This window comes from Ixodes scapularis, unplaced genomic scaffold, assembly GCF_016920785.2.
Source record: "Ixodes scapularis isolate PalLabHiFi unplaced genomic scaffold, ASM1692078v2 PGA_scaffold6__148_contigs__length_123643588, whole genome shotgun sequence".
Lineage (NCBI taxonomy): Eukaryota > Metazoa > Arthropoda > Arachnida > Ixodida > Ixodidae > Ixodes > Ixodes scapularis.
Window position 1 is genome coordinate 77,416,579 of NW_024609881.1, and position 20,775 is coordinate 77,437,353.

At 48.6% G+C, this 20,775-nt stretch overlaps 1 protein-coding gene across 1 annotated transcript; it reads right to left on the reverse strand.

Moving 5' to 3' along the window:
- Positions 1–1,609: 1,609 nt before the first annotated feature.
- On the reverse strand, positions 1,610–20,757 carry LOC8052496 (Bloom syndrome protein homolog). The gene is made up of 6 exons (XM_029968247.4): positions 18,705–20,757; positions 17,305–17,943; positions 13,547–13,849; positions 10,675–10,857; positions 4,316–4,828; positions 1,610–3,359 (listed from the first exon to the last, which is right to left on the reverse strand). Exons 1-6 carry the CDS (start codon positions 20,409–20,411, stop codon positions 2,922–2,924), a joined length of 3,783 nt encoding a protein of 1,260 aa, XP_029824107.2. The 5' UTR covers positions 20,412–20,757; the 3' UTR covers positions 1,610–2,921.
- Positions 20,758–20,775: the final 18 nt, after the last annotated feature.

A 20,775-nucleotide genomic window follows, 5' to 3' on the forward strand; every position in this document is an offset into this window, starting at 1 on the left:
CCCAGGCCCAACATTTCAAAAGAGGTTTGTAGGGATTCGTTCATGTTCCTTTATTTTCCAATTTTTTACACAATCAGACAGATATCTGTCAAATGTTCAGCTTAACCTAGTATGCAGCACTGCCGTTCGAGCCTCTGCAGTATCCTTTTCGTGTCCATAATAGCCTCAGGTTCTTCGGTGTCTGTTTTATAAGAAAAATATGTGGATGTCTTTTGGCGCATTTCAGTTATTTATTTTGTATAGACACTAAAAACAATATATCTAAAAGAATGCAGACAGACAAAAAAAAGTTTGTAAAAAACAAAGAGTCAAATCTAATTCACAGTTCAATTTCAATTCTTAGTGTTTTACTGCGTGCTCTCAGAACCAGACTTCCCATAATTATTGCTTGCTTGAATTTCCAAGTAAATTTCACATGATAACATCTTTCCAAAAAATGCCAAACTTGCTTGTTTAGGCAGAAAGATGGTTGTCTGCCTTGGGGCAGTGTCTAACGTCTCCCTTGTAGTGTAAATGCCAACAGCCAGATTTGTGTTACCCTTGCCAGATATTTACCTTTTATGGTTACCAAAGCACCCTCAATAACTCGGATGGAATGACATCCTCGCTGTTAATTATTAAGGCGAAAGCCTTATATGTCTCATCTTTCAGTCGACCTTTGAAGTCCTTGAGCGAAAACACGTTGACGACATGAAAGGTACCAATGAAACGGCGCCAAACGTGCATCAGCAGAGTGCGCTGTCCTTGGAGGTTCGCCATTACCTGGATCACAGCTGACGCCACGATACGAGTGAGCCAATGAAACGGCGCCAAAAGTGCGTCGTCTTCGGAGGCTCGCTATCACATTTACATCGACGCTTGGGCTTTCGCCTTCAAGTCGTCTTAAGGGTAACATAAGAGACCCTGTGAATTTATATTGTGATGCACCCATGATGCCAATCCCTCTGCTCTGTGCAGCTTTATTAGGTCAACTCAGCTACAGAATTGTCCATAGATGCTGGTTCCACAAAAAGTACCCCCCCCCCCCCCCCCCACCACCACCACCACCGTCATTCACGGCGCCACCGTTATGGATATGGCTGTTATGGTAACTGCCGTGTATTCACTGGAATACTACATATGTTTTGAAGCATTGTCTAGATGGCGCTTCACTGCATACTCTAAGAAATACACAGTTTTGAAACGAAGCTCTGTATGGAGCTTCAAACGATGGGAGGTAAACTGGAGGGGGAGAGAAACCCCCACCACGGGACCAAATACTGCTGGACTGCCACAACTGAGCAAATTCAGTAACATTGGCTCTGTGCTTGTGTTGCACCGTGACACCACCCGCAGAACTGACACATGGGTTGCGAAGCCTGCATCAGCCATTTCGAATTTTTAATAAAAGTCGCACGTCACGGTTCGGTTATAATAGTCTAGCATCAATGCAAAAATTAGTCTTAAAAAAAAATTTACGAAAACATTGAACTAGCTATTTAATTAAACCATTTCGCCTCTTTCCTAACTTGGTCCCAGGGTCTAAAAAAAGCTCCCCTTTTCCAAAATCCTGACCCCCCCACCCCCCTTCCCCCAAAATAAAAAGGAAGCAACCTAAGTAGTATTTTTTTCCCCCTTAATTTTCTTTGCAATATTTATTGCCATGTTTCATTTTCCCATCGCCTTCCAGTGACTGGTCAGATTGCCAAAAGACAGATTTTGTATTGCCAGTGCTAAGGGGCATATTTTCTGTCCTGGTGAGATTGGACTATTAGGATCGAGTTTCGTTTTGCACTCGACAAATAATGTGTTTCTTCTGACAATTTTTTTTTTATAAGAGCAGATTTATTAAGGAACATAAAAGAGTGAGACTTTTCATATATTATTTACTCTCGCACGACACCTTGCGTCTAAAAGGGCAATGATTTTATTATGAGTTCTCATCATTGTGGAAGAGGCAAAAAAAAAGAGAAAAAAACACCTCTTGCCCCTTACTTGAAAGTGTGCCAATCGTTTCGGCGCACTTTGGCAAGCACTTGCGTTTTTGACGTGACGAAACGCAACTTCTGCAAAAGACAGATGCGCTTGATATCGTTATATGCAAAATAAAGGCAGTGTTTATGTGTTCGTTCCTAAATGCAGAGGAGCACGTGTCATGCCCGCTTCTCGGCAAAAGCGGCACGCTCTTGATTTTTCGGCTGGAATCGACGCAAGAGTTTACGGCACCATAAAGTGCCTCTTAAAAATAATGCAAGTTTGTAATACGACACATCCCTCCCCTTGACAAGATCAAGACCATCGCTGCTTTGAAGAGTTACCGCTACTATCCACAGTTCCACCAGAGTTCCACTTTGGAATTCCGCCCCGAAGTTCTACTATCCCGCAGTTTGACCTTTGGATATTACCTTGGAGTTTGGTCTCGGACTTCCACCTTAGAATTCAAACTTGGGGGTCCGTCCCGGGGTTCTATTCTGAGGTTCCACCTCCGAATTTTATCTTGGGGAGTTCCACGCTAAAGTTCCAACATGGAGTTGCATCCTGAACTTCAACCGTCTTGAAAGTCAATCTTGAAACTCAATCTTGAAGTTTGGTCCCGTACTTTCACCTCGAGTTCTAACTTGGGGACCCCCACCCTGGAGTTTTATTCCAAAGTTCCACACGAAAATTCTATCTTGGAGTTCCACACTGAAGCTCCAACATGGAGTTGCATCCTGAAGTTCAAACCTGGGAATTTTATCTTGGAGTTTCATCTTGGAATCCAGCCACAGAGTTCTATTCCGAGGTTCCACCTTGGAGTTCTATTTCAAAGTTCTACCTCAGAATTCCATCTCGGGGTCTCACCGGAGAGTTCTGTTCCGGAGTCGCATCCGAACGTTCCAACCTTGAGTTCCACCCCGGAGTTGCGCATCAGAGTCCTGGTTCCAGCTTTTCGAGTTCTTGGCTCACAGCTCTACGACCTTGGGCTTCCCCAGAAAAGAACGGCTCTGCTGGGGCTTCGGCATCGGAAGCGCTCCGAAACCGGCCGAAGTTGAGGCTCCGCCCGTCCACTTAGCCGACTTTGCGGACGCCTTTCCGGCCGCCTTCTTTCTCGTCTTGCTCGGGCTCCCCGAAAACTTGCCCCTTCCCTTGAACGAATTGTTCCAGGTCTTCTTCTTGAAGGGGTACTTGCGCTGCCGCTTTTGGTGACCTCCTCCAGCCCCGCCAAACTTCCGCTTCAACCCCCTGTTCGATGACGTGAACTCCGATGGGGGTTCCGGATTCTGGAACTCTTCCTCCGCCGCGTCGTTGAGTTTCGCCTGTCGTTCCGCCTGTCGTTCCGCTTCAAGGACGATCTTCTCGGCGGCGTAGCGCTCTGTCACTTCGAGCAGCTGCTCACCATACTGCAGAGAGAGACGGCAACAAGTGATAATCAGTCTGATGCCAAAGAAAATGAGATCTTAGCCAGGTCTCAGCTCATCCAAGTCGAACTCTGCAAACGGAATAAGTGACAACGAGCTACATTCGACAAGGCACATTTGGCCAATCCAAGTCGAACTCCTTGAACGGAGCGAGCAGCTCCAAAGTTGAATTCATACCAAGGAAGCTGGTCAAAAGTTTGGCCACTGGCGCAAGGACCTCTTGACTGTCATCTGGATACCGGGTGCTTTCAAATAAGATTGCAGGTTATTTTCGTAGAGCTCATGTGCCACTACATGTCTATACATTGTGCTTGTTCACACTTTGTACTGCAGTTTAGCTATCCTTCCTGTAATCTTCTCTGGGCATTAGACATACTGACGTAAATAAAGAGATGCGGGCAGTAGTGCCCGCATCTCTTTCTGCTCTGCCGAAGTGAAAAGAGTGGGGAGGTTTTTGGGAGGAGGTCATTGCGCCGTTCTAAACCTACAAGAGACTACAATTCAAGAACAGCATTTGGGTTACTCCAGCTGTAACGGCTTCCCCAAATCAGTCCAAGCAATTCCTCAAAAAGCACGTGCACTCTGAGGCAGCAGTGTCCGTCACACCACGACCTGTAAAACGCGTCTTCTACTGTTGCGTTTCCCTTACCGTCCTGCCCGTGCATCAAAAGTGGTTCCGAAGTGACAACGAACCGTGTCACAAGAGCCGACGCATCGTGACGTCGGATGTCGCGGTCCCGCCGGTCGGTCGCAGAAATGCCGGCGAAACAGCCAAGCGAATGTGAGAGTTGCCGTTGTCGCCAGTATCGTGGCAGACAACAACACGCCACGTTTACATCCTCGGGCAGAAATCAGGGGACCACTTCCGAGGTTGAGTTACACATGCCATTCGGAGCCATGCTCCAAACACGGCGGCGACACGAAGGCGTTGTACGTACCTTGTCGACGAGCGCCCGCGTCATGTGGGGCACCTGGAGCATCGCCTCCGTCGTCGTCGGCAGCGTCTCCGCAAGGCCCCGCAGCGCCTCCATGTGGATCACGTTCCCGTAGAACGTCTTCTTCTCCGCTGCCAACGCCTTGGCGATCGACACCAGCTCCGAGTGGCATGCCTCCACCAGCTTCGCAATCTGAGGATCCTCTTGCGGCTCCGCGTCTTCCGCGGCCGCAGTTCGAGACTCGGACGGCCGTGACTTCTTCTGGATGGCCAGGCTGACCTTCGCCGAGCCAGACACAAGCTGTGCGGCTTTGGACCCCGGGTGGACGTAGGAGACGGCCATCTCGAGGTAGTTGATGACCGACTCCTCCTTGAGGTAGCCCTCCAAGATGAGGCGGCGCAGCAGGCGATCCGCGTCTGTCCGCTGGTAGCCCTTCCCTCTGCCGTGGAGCCGCAGGTTGGTGAAGTTCTCCTTGGTCATCTTCTTGTTGGTGCAGCCCTTGAAGATGTCCACCACCTGCGATGCGAAATAGAAATAAACCCGCGCGTCTCGATTGTATCCGATGAACTCAGAGACGGGCGCGTGATGTCGTAAGGTCACGTGACATCATGACGTCACTTAACTTCACAATGTCACGTCATGTCAAGCAGCGATGTGATTGGTCCGCGTCATTTTCAAGCGTCTTCTGGAGCAGCAAAAAGAACTCTTGGGGTGTAAGCAAGCACTTCATTTTCATTCCTACCACGCAAATATCATAAGTCAAGATTCGTGTATTGGCCCGTATGACTAAAGAACATTGTCTACTTTGCCTTCGTACTTCTGTGCGACACTTCGTTAGCATCGATTGGGTGGCAGGTTCCATTCTCATAAACGCAGAACTGCCGTAGCTGTTTCATTGTGTGTAGAAGCACCAGGCACGGCAATGAGGTGCCGACAGAAAGAAAGACAGTATGAACTGCTGTGAACGGTTATCTAGGTATAGAGTCAAATGAAAACCGAATAGTATATTCCATAGAAATAACGGCACAACAGAATAGTATTGAGCACCCAAAATGATGTTTTGTTGAAGTTCTAAAGGTTGTATTAAAGCTGCAATCCTTAATTCAGACAAAAAGCTTTTGTCAGCATTTTATATGTAGAACTTTATGACGACAAAGATCAGACTGGGAACAATAAATATGCCTTCCTTTAAACAAACCAGTCAAACTCATTAAAGTTATTTCCAATTTTCCACCCACTCTCCAGTAAAGTTAGTTCCAATTTAATCTATTAACTGTGTCATTGCACAGATGGAACATATGTAAAGGCCTATATAGAGCAGCTCAAATAAATCTTCTTGCAATATCCAAGCATCCTCGCTATATCTCGAATTCGAAAACAAAGGTCGTCAGAATACGGCAGTTTATGATATTTCAGAAACTTTTACCGCAAGGTAGGGTAGTTACATCAGCATTTACCAAGTTATTATAGTATTAGTAACGTAACATCCTGAGTCATTGCCCGCCCCACTTTTCGGGCAAATAGTGATTTCCAAAAAAACACCAGGTGATTGCCCACCCCTACAAACACCCCAACGCAGACTCTGCGAACATTCATCTTACCCGAAAGATGCAGCCACGGACCTTACGGTTGGAGGACATCCGTGACAGAGTGAAACGAAGGCGGAAAAGACACTTCTTTTTGTCTATGCACCTCCTACCCGATTTCTAAGACCCCCCAGTCATAGTACATGCGTGTGAAAGGATAATGATAAGAGGGAACAAAATGAAACTTCGTTCTGCTTACAAAGAAGTTTGGACAAAAAAAAAAGTCGGAAAGTTAACGCAAGTAGTAACCCATTCGGGGTCGCGAGATCAGCGAACGCCCCATATCCTGGAATGTAACCGCGGAGTGTAAGGTCAAAGATGTAAGGTCAAAGTCCGTCTTCATCGAAATAAGGTCGTCGTGAGCACCCAATTGTTCTCCCAGAATGTCGCAACCATGGTTGGTAAGGTTGTGCAATGCTTGAGACAAAGCCAACGGATAAATAAAGATTTGCTGGAACGCTGCACACAGACATTCGTAAAACATTCCCTTTCAAGCTCTGTATTCGTGGTGCCGTCCACGCCACGCAGCAATGCTGCCTCGCTCCACGTTATAGCATGCTGTGTACGGACGCACACATGTATGCACCAAACAAGAAACCTGCAAAAGAGCATGCTTCATGTGACTGACAAGGCAACGCCAATGCCGGCTTTCCCACTTCCCCAACATTGCACTTTGTCACTTCTTCCTTTCGCTCGCTCACTGGTTGCACCTGGTTGGTTTTGTCTATTTTCTTGTTGACCCCTTTTTTTTACTTTTGAAGGTAACATAGCAGTGTATGAAACATGCTTTCACGAAACAAATGTATGCGTGCGCATATGGTAATCAGCGGTGTTCATTGCGCGTATGCAAGCAACGGATTTTGCAATAGTAAAATATTCTTTCATAAGCTTTTCTTGCATAAACAATAAAAAGTAATTTGAGTTTAATCTATTTCTTGTGCAGCCGCGCTAGATATGCACAGTAAGATAGGCTTTATTTTTTATTTTTTTTTATTTTCGTGCTTACCCACCGAGACATGGCCCACACCACTTCTTTTATGAATATCAGGCGGCAGGGGGGTGGGCAATGACTCGGGATATTTCGGTATTATTATCCTTATATAGCCCGTGTAGGAACGTTCTGCCCTGAAAGCATGCTTTCCACACTGCGTTCGGGTGTACCGCGGCAAGGCAAGACACATACAACCGCGATAACTACTTGACAATTCTTGCTTCACTGCAGTGAACCCGTGTGCGGTGAGAAGCGCACTCAACGAACCTAACTAACACGCCAGAACTGTCGGTGTTATTACAAGGATGAAATCAAGTAGTACCTTACTTTTAGCTATAATCAAAAGTTCAGAAAATTCGCTCAAGTCTGCCCTAACGATCTTGCAGTGTAACGGGGCCTGAGCTCTTATATTTGAAGTATTAATAGTATGAAATTATGTTTTGGCACAATGTTGGCGAAATGTAGCAGGATGTAGCAGGCCAAACACTTTGCCGCAGCAATCGCATCACCGAGTCACATAACGTCAGAACCTCACGTGAGACTATGATGTCCCATGACACCGCGACTTTTAGCCGAGAATCGTCCCAGACACGACAACTTTACAAGAAACACATCTAGGGATCCACTGCGAAACCTTCGCCAATAACTGCCGTCGCCATAAAAGCCTTCATCAAACAAATAAAACAGGGAGCCACAGAACGCGCACACGACCTGAGTTGAGCTCGGCATTTATTCACAAGCTTTCGTGTAGCTCGAGAGCGATGCCGAATTCCGCTAGATTTGGTGGAATTTGTCGTCGCAATTCAGGTCCTCCGTAAATTCAGCAGAGAGCCCAAATTGATGCATAATTAGACACCAATTCAATTTCCCTGCCATCTTAAAAGGACACTGACAGGGTATTTATGCTCGCCGAGGTTTTTAGTTGTACATGACATATGAGAGCCCAACTACCCAGAACACAATTTGTGGCTCAAAATTCGGTTTCTTTCCATCCGAAAATTGCCGATCAAGAACTGGCCGGTTCGAGTCTCGCTGACTCTCTTTTCTGTGGTCACGGGCTGTTTTCTAAGGTTTCGGCGCGACCACCAAATTTAATCAAAGTTGTTAGTCACTGAAGGCACACACACAATATTAAAAATAAAAAAAAATATAAAACCAATTTTTTGTGGCTTCTAAAAAGCTGCAAATACGTTGATTGAAAAGAAAAAGTTGCACGGAGAACCGGAAGCATTCTGTGCGTGCGTCATTTCGCGCATCGTGGGACTCGCGGGGACGGCGATGGCAGCAGACGACGGGCGTGGGACCTCTACTTCAGAACAGTTGTTCGCGGTACCGGCAAATTCTGTCTGCCTTTAAAAGAGAAATTTTGGACTGATAAAAAAAATTGGTGTTCATCCCGTACGACACGCCCGACCAACAAGCCGATTTGCACGAAGACGTCGCCGAGCCGTCGCTCCCTTCTCGTGGCTGAAGACATCACTCGCGCATACGTCAAGCACCGCACGAAGTGTGTACTTCGAGATGAATATGCACGCGTATGACTTCCTTACTAGGTGCGAATGTCGCTAATGCGTGGTGCTTCCCGACTTCAACCCGGGAGTGCTTTTGCTGGAGGAAAATCAGCAGCAAACTTTCCAACTTAAAGCTTACCGGCTGCATTATTATTGAGGAACAAGTTCCCCCAGTAGTAGCTCAGTGGAAAGACGTCCGTTTCACACGCGGCAGGACCGGGTTCAATCCCCAGTGAAAGCATACCTTTTTTTTTTCTTTGTCAGACATTTTGCGATGTTTATATTTCTTTTTTTTACAATCATCACTGAAGAAATAAACAAAAAAATAACAAACAAATGTTGTGAACGAACCATCGCTGAACTAAATGGTATGGGATTTCCTTTTTGACACCTGCAAATGTAATCACTTTCCACAAAATGTAAGGAGCATATAAACCGGGTAGCGTCCTCTTTCCGAGGTGCCCGTAAATGTTCTACAGGAATTGCAGCCAGCCATTCCTCCCGATCCCGTTGATCTTTCGGAAACTCTGTCGCACAATGCTACCTTTTTTCGGACGCAGGACACGTGAGCCAGCTCTTGACGCGACATCTTGGGTGTATTCTTTTCGGAGCCGATCACGGAAATTCACCACGGGCACTCACTACTCATCTCCAACTCCTCAATGTACAGAACGACTTATCTTGAAGTACAGAACAGCGAGTGAAACAAACATAACTGGAAAAGAATCGCACGGAAAATTCCCGCTACGTCGCCACGCATGTCGTCTGCTACGCAGAGGAAAAAAAAAAAAATGCACAGTCGGGTGTGGCCACGTGAGTTCCGCCACTCCCACTCTCTCCTCTCCACTTCTCCGACCTCCGTGCGCAGGTTTTGGTTTCGGTTTTGAGCAGTTGCGTAATTATAACTTTAAGCAGGGAAACGGTTCTGCTGGAAGTTCCACGACCTACCAGGAGAGTCGTGACGTCCGACAGCATGACCCGCTGGCTCAACGTGATGCCGTCTGTCGCCGCATTGGTACCACTTTCGATGCGTGGAAGGTACACGGAAGTAAACAAACCAGTGGAAGATGCATTCCACGCACCATACAGAAATGGGACACAGGCTCCGATCTGGGACAGAATATAAAACAACCGAGCCAGACGAGAACGAGCAACTTCGCGGCCTTGGGCGCCGTCACAATACCTGGGACGCACCTTCAACCGGCGTGTTTACCGAAAAATCCTGTAAGGGTGCCCGACACGTTTTTCTGGCTGAATGTTCGTAACACAGGAATTCCAAAACATTGCTTCCCCCCCCTTCTCCGTCGCGTGTTGTCTGACGGGAATTGCGACAATCGCATGACCTGCAGTGCCGGTATGTGCGACGAGCGAAATTGCAGCAGGTTCTTGCATTTTCGTTTGCAATATGCACGCGTGATATCGGTCCCCATGCGAGAACGGATCCTGGGTGGCGGCAGTGGGGAGGCAAGGGAGCATGTCCATACGGCGCAACCACGTGAATTGTCGACTCTCATTAATTTAAAATCTCTTAATTCAAACTTGCGGATAATTCAAACTAACATGCAGGTCTCATCCTATGCACCTCTATGAGAGGAAACTCCTGGTAATTCAAACTTTGCTTTATTCAAAAAAATTTTCAGTCCCTCTCGAGTTTGAATTGACATGATTCAACTGTATTTCGCAACGGCAGCTGCCGGAGGGTGAAGGGGGGGGAGGAAGGGAGAGCGTCGCCAGGGGGTACATGGATGTAGCTGGAACAAAGGGGGAGGCAGAAAACCCTCTCCCCGCAATCACGTGGGTTTATCGGTACAGCGGTGGCCTACAGGGGGGAAGGGGGGGGAAGCAAAAGAGAGCCTTGCCGCAGTTGGCATGTATGTGTGAGGAACGATCGGGAAAGGGAGAGCAGTGCCTCCACCAAAGAGTGGGATTGCACTTTCGTACAACAGCATTTTTTTTCCAAGAAGGGGCACCAACAGCTACCGTTGTAAAAAAAACAACAAAAAAACCCGCAAGTGTTGCCGTTGTTGCGGCATCCCGTCTCCCGCCTGCCGAAACTTTTGCAAACCGTCAAGCTGAAAAGCGACCCGCAGCAGAGCGGTCCTCCGCTGCGTCAGCCTACCCCGCCGCGCCGCCGCCAGAATCGCGGCAGGCAAGAACGTGACACGAGCGTGACATCGTCGGTACTAAGTCAAAGGACCACAAATTAGAACGCGGCAAACTCGCCAGTCGGAGACATGTTCTCAGTGCCGTAGTCCCGTCTGCTCAGCCACCTACCATGTTGACGGTGACCTTGCGGCGCTGCTGGCAGAGCTCCTCCACGCAGCGCACCACCTCCCGAGCGTCCTCCGTGACGTCCTTCATCACCCAGCAGCCGCGCGACAGGCAGTTGTCGCAGGCAAAGCGCCGGTTGCGCTCGCAGAACGTCCGGTCAAAGTTCTCCCCGAAGTAGTGCAGCACCTGCCGCCAGGGACAAACAAACCGGGACGTAGGGTTAAAAGGTCGAATTCGGGAGTCTTGTGTGCAATATAAATTAAGGCCATCTGGCATGCTCCGGCGGATGATTCGGGATTAACTTAGATCACATGGGGATCTTTTGGTGTGCACCCAAAATCTCGGTTACGTGGCACTTTCCCCGCAGTAAGCCTTCGTCGAGAAATGGGCACCTCGGCGTGGGACTCGGATCTGCCGACTGGGGGTCAGAAGCAGTCTTGGGTAGTAACGCGTTACTAGTAACGCGTTACTGTAATTTCGTTACTTTTTTGGTAACTTGTAACTGTAACGAGTTACTTTTTTAAAATGTAACTTGTAACTGTAGTTCTATTACTTTTTTCTGAGGTAACGATGAAAGTAACGACGTTACTTTTGTCGTTACTTTTCAGTGTTTTATGAATAATATATCACTGATCGAGTACAATTTAGATTCTCGTTGCACTTTTAAAATCGTCTATTCCGACATTTTGAGTGTCATGTTGGCCTTGCACAAACTTGTGAATACGTTCTTTCTCACGAGTCACGACCCGAATATAGCCACGTGAAGATATCATGAAAAAAAATCTAGTTATATTCACGCACGCGCTTGTACTTTGTGACTCAACACTTACATCTTAGTGTCTTGAAGCACTACTTATTCTGTGGTTTTTCTTTTTGTGTGAAAACGCTTTTTAATCGAGTGAATAAACCGTGAAACAACAATACACGCGGAGGGCACTGCACATGTTTCGTATTTTGAATAGCGCCTGAACTCCACACTGCACATGTTTCGTATTTTGATTTGCGCCACTACTCTGGCGTGGAAATTTTCAAACACTAGTTTTGAGAAGCAACTTCTGCTAAGCTACAATATGAAGTAAAAAGCGTACTGTTTATTTTATGCAATAGAGCTTGGTGAGGGGCGTTTTCCAGTTTTTTCTATTTTTTGGTGTTATAGAAAAGTAACTGAAAAGTAACGTCGTTACTTTTTAAAAGTAACTGTAACTGTAACGAGTTACTCTTTTGTTGCGGTAACTGTAACGGTAACTTCGCTACTTTTTTCTGAAAGTAACTGTAACTGTAACGAATTACTTTTTAAAAGTAACTTACCCAAGACTGGTCAGAAGGCTGGAGCTTTGCCTCAGAAGGACTGAGGCATCTTAGGGTTGGGGCAACCAGCGCTAAAACTGTAGTGGCAGTGTACTAAAAGTGTACCGTATTTTGCGGCTGGAATGTTGTCTGCAGAGTACACATGCTTAAAAGTTGAAATTTTACGCGGCACGTACTATCCACAGGTGCAAACAATACAGATTTGGGTATTTTTAGGTAGTTCATTAAGACGAGACACGACAGATGTCGTAGATGACAGATTATGTTAATGACGACTTACGCACGATACAAGCTGAGCTAATAAACGGCCATTTGTCAAGGCATGCTGTGTACGGTAACTTTTCGCACACAAGTTACGAAGCCAAGAGTGGACTAACTAAGAAAAACTTCTTCAAGCGACATCTGGCGCCGATTATACACCGGGTACAGAGTATAGTCCAAAAAATACAGTACAAGTGTACTACAGTTGAACTTTGCACACATTTTAGGAAGGTTCTAAGGCTTGAGTTTCTTAGCCGAATTCCCCTGGCAAGTTTTCTCGGCCGCCCCTGCCCCTAAGTAAAATGCCTTCCCGGTGTAAGCACTATTTCTGTCAATATGAGCCACCCATTGATGCATAGCTATGCGGAACGCAAATTTGTCTGCTTACTGTACAGAGGTTGCGTGATGTCAGACCGCTGAGCTCTTATTGGCCGATTGAAAAAAATAGTGGGTAGACCTCAAGGCATCTAGAATTGAGGTCTGCTCTCTATCCTTTCAATCAAAGCTAATCAGAACTTGGCGTCGTTCTGATGTCACCGCAACTCCTACGCCAGAAGCAGACGACTTGCTCTCCACATAGCATGTCCCAAGCGGACCTTCCATCGTGAAACGAGCCGGAAAAATTGGCGCCCCCACACAGAAAGCTCAAACTCTCATCGAATGTGCACCGAGCAGGTCGGTTTTACTGTGTAAAATTTCAAGGTGCATTCGTGTAAAAAATGAGCGTGCATTGTCTGCTCGCTACGCCGGTCGGGAGATGGCGCCACGAGTGAATAGCGTCACCAACTCGGTCATCTGCAAACACACCCAACTTTGACTTTGGCAAGTTTTTTGCTCTCGTTTTTTTACGGGAAGAGAACTGAACCTCAAAATTCCACAAGGTAAAACTGACCTGCTTAGTGCACATTTAACAGAAGTTTGCGCTTTCTGTGTGCAGAGTTGTACCGGTGCGCGGTCATGTACTACCACTGCGTAGTGAACAATAAAGACCCCAGGCTAGCAGTTGTACCGCACTGGCTAAATTGCTCACCTACAGCTGAGACTCGCTGAGACAGACTAACTTCCGGCGGTATAAACAGGCACACAACAATTTTTTTTTTCTGTGTGCAGGCTTTTGCTTGTCTTGTTTTACGGCGGAAGGTCCGCTTGGGACGCACCGTATACGAGCCAAACACTTTCTAGCTTGTGCATTATTGTTTACAAGGTCTACAACTTCGACATCTTAATGCAGAGGTCGGGCAGGCATACCTCAAGATTGAGCGGTTTCAGAACCCCTGTTCTTAAGGGACAGGCCGACCCTGCTCACCTGTGCCCTCCGGCAGTCCGTCCGGTTCTCGCAGAAGTTGACCATGTGCCAGAGGTTCGACAGGTGTGTCTGCTTGGCAGCATAGTTGCTCGCCTTGTCCATCTCAACCATCCGGCGGATGCGCTGCACGTCGGCAAAGCTGTAGAAGAGCAGGCAGGACGCCGGGCGGCCGTCCCTGCCTGCCCGGCCACTCTCCTGGTAGAAGCCCTCCATTGACTTGGGTAGGGTGTAGTGCACCACGAAGCGCACATCCGGCTTGTCCACCCCCATGCCAAAAGCAATGGTGGCGCACACCACGCGCACCTGCGCCGGAGACGACGGGCCAAGCGTGTGAAGGAAAGGACGAATTTCGACGTATCTTGTCGAATGTGAACCGCCTCGTGAGAACGCGGGGCATTTGAAATCGTCGTCGAGTTATTTACGGACCGCAGGTCCTCAAACTGGGTTACTAGGGACCTGGGAATTCCAGAGTACCGTCACGGGTTCCCCCGGCTCCAAAATTTCCTCGACCGTCCCTTGCGCATGCCTAGCTTTGAGCCGTACACTCCCCAATGCGCGCATTATTGTTTATGGGGTCTGTAGGCGGCACTGCTTTACTCTGCGCCGATTTCCCAGGTTGTGGAACACACTTCTTCTACGGAATGGCGTCTGCCACACACAACAGCAAGGTGACCCACCATTTTTCGCCCTGGCGATAAGTGCCGGTGTCAACGTTTTAGTCCTACGTTGTAGAAGCTAGCTTTGCTCCTGGTGTCCCGGCCCCAACCTGTTGTGCATGTACCGGCTTCGTCCGGCACCTTTTTTGTGTGTGATTGTGCGTGTAGGTCTGCCAGTGCTCTCGAAACTATGCCAGAGCTGACAACGTGGCCCAAAACAGTTTACGCCAAGTATACCGTAATATCCTGAGTCATCGCCCGCCCCCGAGTCATCGCACTCCCCACTTTTTGGGCCAATATCAATTTCCAAAAAAAAAAAAAAAAAACAGAGTCATGGCCCACCCCATCAAATACACAAACGCTGACTCCACGATACGCGAATATTCATCTTGAATGACGCGGCCACAAAACTTGCAGTTGGAGGACTTCCGCGACAAAGTAAAATGAAGGAGAGAAAGACACTTCTCTTTGTTTACGCATTTCCTAAGCGAGTGACCTCGAAGTCGTAGTGTGTCCGTGCGAAAAGAAAACGATGGAGAAAACAGAATAAAAGTTTGTTTTGCTTACAAAAACCCGTCCCCCCCCCAAAAAAAAAAAAAATAAAAGTCTAAAAGATAACTCATGCAGTAACCCATTCAGGGATCGCGAGGTCAGCGAATGCCCCATATCCTCGAATGTAACTGCGGAGTGTAAGGTCAAAGTCTGTCTCCATCGAAGTAAGGTCGCTGCGAACCCGCTTCTCCTCCCGGCATGTCGCGACGGCGGTTTTGCAATGTTTAAGACAAAGCCAACGGGTAAATAAATCTTTGCTGAAACGCCGCACACATACTTTTGTAGAGCGTCCCATTTCGAGCTCTGTGTTCGTGGTACCGTCCACGCTACACAGCAACGCCGCCTTAACCTGCATTGATAGCACGCTGTGCACGAACGCACGAATGTGTGCACCAAACAAGAAAGTTGTGCAAGAGCTTGCGATTGACAAGGCGCCCGACTTGGCCCGACGCCAAAGTATTTTCCAACGCGATCGCCGGCTTTCCCGCTTTCCCAGCATCGCTCTTCGTCGCTTCTTTGGTCCGCTCGGTTGCTCGCTTGCTCGCTTGATGCGCCTGGTTCGTTTTTCTATTTTCGTTCATAGCGTGTATGCAAGCAACGGACTTCGCGATAGTAAAACATTCTTTCATGAGCATTTTTTGTGTAAAACAATAGGACTAATTCGAGTTTTGAGTTTAATGTATCTCTTCTGCAGCCGGGCTAGATACGCGCGAAAAAATAGACGTTTTTTTCCCGATTTTTAAAACTTTTTGTGCTCACCCTCTGAGACATGGCCCACCCCACTTTTTTTATGAATTTCAGGTGGCAGAGGGGTGGGCGATGACTCGGGATGTTGCGGTAGACAGAATTTCTTTCGTTAAGACCTCCGGAAGTGAATTTTGGAATCGACCCCGAGCGTTCGAAATCCCTGTGAAGAGTGCACAGACGTCGGCAGCTCTCCGCGTGCTCAAACGATGCAACTACAGAGACCAAGTTTCCCTGCCTGGGCTAGCGCCCTTGACCAGCATGCTTCACCACACTACAGTCACAGACAGAGTGAGAACGTCCAGCATCTGCTTCGTGCCTTCCACCGGACTTTCACTGCACATGCAAGGTGCAAGAGGCACACACTGAAGCGTTGTCGAAGGTTGGAAGCTTACGCTGGAGATAGGACAACCAAAGCTCCTTCCTGCCGTTCTCACTTTGCTAACAACTACAGTAGTGGTGATGACAGCCTTTTGGTTGCACATACTGCGAGTACTCGGCGAATTAGGGTATGCAGACGAGATGAAACCGTTACTTTCGACTAGGGCAGACGAGGTGGCTCGTTAGGTGTTTTCCTCTCTACGAGCCACCGCAGAGCAGCGAGGGTTCCAGCCAATGCAGAAGGTAGCATTCCATGCATATCTTGTGCATGTTACTTCGACTCGTCCTATACTTCAGTTCGGCCAGACGCAGCCGACGCTACGAGCTAATGGGACCGACTGAGCGGCGTCAAAAGCGCGAGTCACTTGGCCTCTTCTGTTTACGGTTGGTACAGTGACAACAGAACACGTACAGGAACACAACGAACACCACATGATGAGCTTTTGACGCTGTCTGATTGATTCCATCCGCTCGTAGTGCAAGATGCATTTGGACTTAAAGGTATATTGCGAGGGTATTTATGCTCGCCGAGGTTTTTATTGGAACGTGACCTATAAGAGCCCAACTAACCAGAACACAATTTACGGCCAGTTATTCATTTTCTTTCTGCCCGAAAACTGCCGGTCGGGATTGGCCGGTTTCAGGTGCACTTACTCCTTTTTTTATGGTCATGTGGCGTTCAAACTATAGCGCACCAAACACATTCAAAGTTGTGGGCCGTCTAAGATACACGTTCAATATTAATAATAAAAAAGAATATGAACCCCATTTTTTGTTGCTTCCAAGAAACTGCAAACAGATTATTTGAAACAAAATGTTGTACAGATCACAGGAAGTACATGTACACGCCATTCTCAATATGGTGACGTACCGCGGGCTGGACGACGCGATAACGGCGCAGGACGGACCAACACTGCGACGAATGTGGGACCGCTACTTTGGAACTGTCGTTCGTGATGCTGGCCAATCGATCGTCAAGCGCAGAACAGCGAGCAGAAGGGATACAAGTGGAAAACAATCGCACGACCATTGGCGCATGCGTCATCGCCTGCTCCACATGCCAGAGAAGCGGAGGAACAAAAAAAACTGGGCCAGGAACAATAGCCACGCGACTTCCGGCCACTCCCTACTCCTTCACATTTCCCCTTCCTCCTCGGTATGCACAGTCGGCCATGAATCTCCGTGCTCGTGTTTCGGTTTCGGAGCAGCGAGTTTTCTTGCTTTATTAAAAAAAGATATGCGACTCTGCAGCAAAATATTGGTTGTGTAGTGTCCCAACACCACAATAAATCGTCTAAAAAAAAAAATGAAAAAATTTTTTTTAGTGTGTTGGTGTCTCTTTAAGGCGAAATGAAGTACAGTACTAGATTTGATTACAAATAAGATGTCTCTACACTCTGGACTGGTACCGAGACATCACCGAACCTTGTCGTCGATCCAGCGCTGCTGGACCGCGTTGCGCTTGGGGTCGTCCAGGCCCGCGTGGTACGCCACCGCCGGCACCCCGTTCTTGCTCAGTTCCTCGGCGAGGTCGTCGCACTCTTTGCGTGAGAAGCAGTAGATGATGCCGCTCTGGCGCGCAAACTTGCCCTCCACCACTTCCAGCACCTCCCTGGCCGTGCCCACCTTGCCCGACTTGAGCCGGATCTCGTAGCGCAGGTTCGGCCGGTTGAAGCTCTGCAGGAACCACTTGGGGTCCCGCATGCCCAGCTGGTGCAGGATGTCCGTGCGGACGCGTGGAGTCGCCGTCGCCGTCAGCGCCATCATGGGCACGCCGGAGAACTTCTCGCGGAGTACGCTGAGCTTCTTGTAGTCGGGCCGAAAGTCGTGGCCCCACTGGCTGACGCAGTGGGCCTCGTCGATGACGAAGCGGGACAGGCGGCCGTTGGCGTGGAGCCGGGACAGTGCGTCCAGCAGGCGCCCGCTTGCGCTCACCTTCTCCGGGGTCACGTAGAGGAGGCGGAGGCGGGGCTGCGTCGAGCGGAGGTCCGAGTACACCGAGAAGTCGTCAGAGTCGCCGGACAGGTGGTTGGCGGGGACGTCCAGGGAGCCCAACTTCTGGACCTGGGTGCGAGGTTTTTCATTTTACGTGGGAAGCGCCTAAAACTAAAACTACGTAAAAAAAAGAAAATGTCTTTCAAGAAAACCTGATGCAGAAGAGTAACACACAACTTCTCTGCAAAATTAAGGGGCACAGCCTCAATTTGTGCCTATTATATATCAATAAATCAATTTTCCCACTAAGCTTAGCAAGGAAATGCTTCATACAAAAGTTTGGTCTTAATAAAATAAAAAAAAAAAAAATAAGACGCAACAAGCATAAAACAACTTCTCGCATTTTTGTGCACCTCAGCTGTGTCATAGAGATCATAAACACTTTTGAATTTAGAAATACTGGACTTGCAAACTTTTGACAGCCCCCCCCCCCATAAAAATCTTTCACGCAAACAATTAGACCAGAGGTGTGCAAATTTTTCGGGCCCAGGAGCCCTAGAACATCAAAAAGCTTGTCCAGCAACACCACCTGCCAAAAACGCTGTTGATGCAGACTGCAAAAGTTCTGCATTTGTGTTTTTACAAGGTCAATCAATATTTTATACTTGGCAAAAAGGAAAAACTATGGCTTCTTCCAAACAATCCGAAAGGTGGAGCGAAGGACGTGACGGCTCTCTGTAGGGATGGACTCTTGACGATCTATCGTCATGGGCCTTGCTTTGATGCACCTATTTGCTCGCGGGGCTGGATGCTGTCGTCATAAACCAAGTTGTAGCGAAACGGATGTAATAAAGTATTCAACAGGGACTAAATTTAAAAATGAAGCTCACCTGATCGTAAATAAGTGACTTGAGAGGCGAGATCACCACAGTGACGCCCTCGCTCACTACTGCCGGTAGTTGATAGCAGAGGCTCTTTCCGCCACCTGTCGGCATCAGGATGAAGCAATCCTCTCCGAGCAAAGCTGCATTGATGGCTTCCAACTGATTCAACCGAAACTGCTTCAGCCCGAACACAGAGCCGAACTTGGCCCTCATCTCAGCAGAGTGTGGGAAGCCAAAACCCTTAAATGCCGCCGATTCCCCGTCGTTACGGTATTTGCCAAGAAACCTGCCCGCAGACCCGAGGTCGTCTGAAAAGTTAGCCCGCGGCTCTGTCGCGACGTTGTCTGCCGGGTCTGCAAAGTCATCCTGTGTCACAACGTCTTGGATGAACTCCGTGTCGTTCATTGGAGGACCTGCCGGGATGGTGGGGGGATTCGGTACAAAATATGGAGAGTTTTTGGACGTGCTTGGCTGTTCAGGGGTCGGTTCGGGACTGTGAAACGAAGTGGACGGTCCGTTTTGACGGACCTTTTCCGCCAGCTTCTTGAGCCTGTGAGAAAGCGGCACATCTAGTGGGCTGTTGTCCACCGAAGCGGGACTCTGCTTCCGCCTGTCGTCTGGAACCGATGTGGCAGACGAACGACTGCGACTGTCATCTGCAGCCGAGGGCGACCACTTGGGACTGTCGTCCGCCACTATGGCAGCCGATTGGCCGCGACTGCCATCGAAGTTACACGAGCTTTTCGTCTTGTTTAGAGGTGTCGGAACAGAGTTTGTGGTACACAGTGTGGCCTTGCAGAGCTGTTGGAACACCTTAAACCTCAGCTCCAGTAGAGAGATGATACTGGCCGAAACCTGCCGCGATTCGTACAAACGGGTGCAGATATGGGAAGACAGTCTGTAGTCATACTCTCGTAGCCTGATGGCGGCCCACTTGGCCTCGTCACCAGACTGAAACCGCGGCTTGGACAGTAGAGGACTCGATTCGATTTCGCAAATCTCGGAGATGCTTAGGGTGTCCCTCGGTTCGGCGCTAGATGTGGCTTCTCCGGCGCGCCTATTCTTGAGCGGCGACAAGCGCACAGTGCCCTTCGAGGTGGGGACAACGCCTTCGAAAACAGCGGGCTCGTCGTCGCTGTCAACGATGAGATCCGCCGGCGGCGGAGACAGCGACGGGATGCTGATGTAGTCTGGGTCCTTGTTCTCAGCGGCATCGTCGTCGGAAAACACAAAGTCCGGACTGCTCGGGAATTCGGTCTCCGGCACGTAGGCCTTCTCCGACCAGGATGCCTTCCGCTGCTTGCTCGGAGACTTGTGGTGGCCGTTGAATCTCGGCGGCGGCTGAACGGCCAATGCGAGTTTGACGGGGGACTTGGCTGCAAGGCGAACCGAACTCCCGAAAGTCTTCGGGCGCACGAAGGTATGATCGTCGTCGCCAGAGTCGTGGCTCCCGTCATTGCGTTCGGTTACCGCGGCCGAAACCGGCTTGGCGGCGTCCTTTCGGGATTTGTTGGCTACGTACGATCCGTTCACGTAAGGCGTCACGAACTCGGCGACTAACTGGCTCAGCCGACGGGCGTCGACGAACTTGAACACTGCCGCGTTGTCTGTCCCGCGTCGTGAGGTCTCTCGCGTGTCGCTCTTCTTACCGTACAGCTGCTCGTAGCGTTGTTCGCACTCTTTTAGGTTGTTGACGGGAAGCTTCTTCGACATCACCACCAAGTCTGAAGACACATGTCACGACAAGTTTGATGACTAAAAACGTAAACACGAGAAGAAGCACCCGCGCACAAATTGCCTTGAAAGTTGATTACAAGCCGATCATACCGCCGATATTTCTTACGCTAGGCACGCATAGCTTGGCTTTGTAAGTTTGGCAGAGGCCTAGGTGGCGCAACCTACTGGTAAAAAAAAAAAAGACTCGCGCAAAAATTCATAGTTTGTTCTCATATTAAATCAAGACTAAAAGCACCAAAAACTACAAATAAAAACAGTTTTGTTTCGGTTTGTTTTAGATGTGTCACTATCGTTGCGGAAGTGACGTTTTCATCGAACGAACGGAACGAACAGAACAAAA

What these genes read in the sequence shown, in the direction of transcription:
- LOC8052496 (XM_029968247.4), bottom strand. Translation starts at nt 20,411, where the DNA reads ATGTCGAAGAAGCTTCCCGTCAACAACCTAAAAGAGTGCGAACAACGC. An exon ending in AGCGCTGGATCGACGACAAG is followed by an intron (nt 13,850 to 17,304) that starts GTTCGGTGATGT and finishes TCTCCGGCGCAG; the next exon opens with GTGCGCGTGGTGTGCGCCAC. An exon ending in CGGACTGCCGGAGGGCACAG is followed by an intron (nt 10,858 to 13,546) that starts GTGAGCAGGGTC and finishes CCCTGGCGGCAG; the next exon opens with GTGCTGCACTACTTCGGGGA.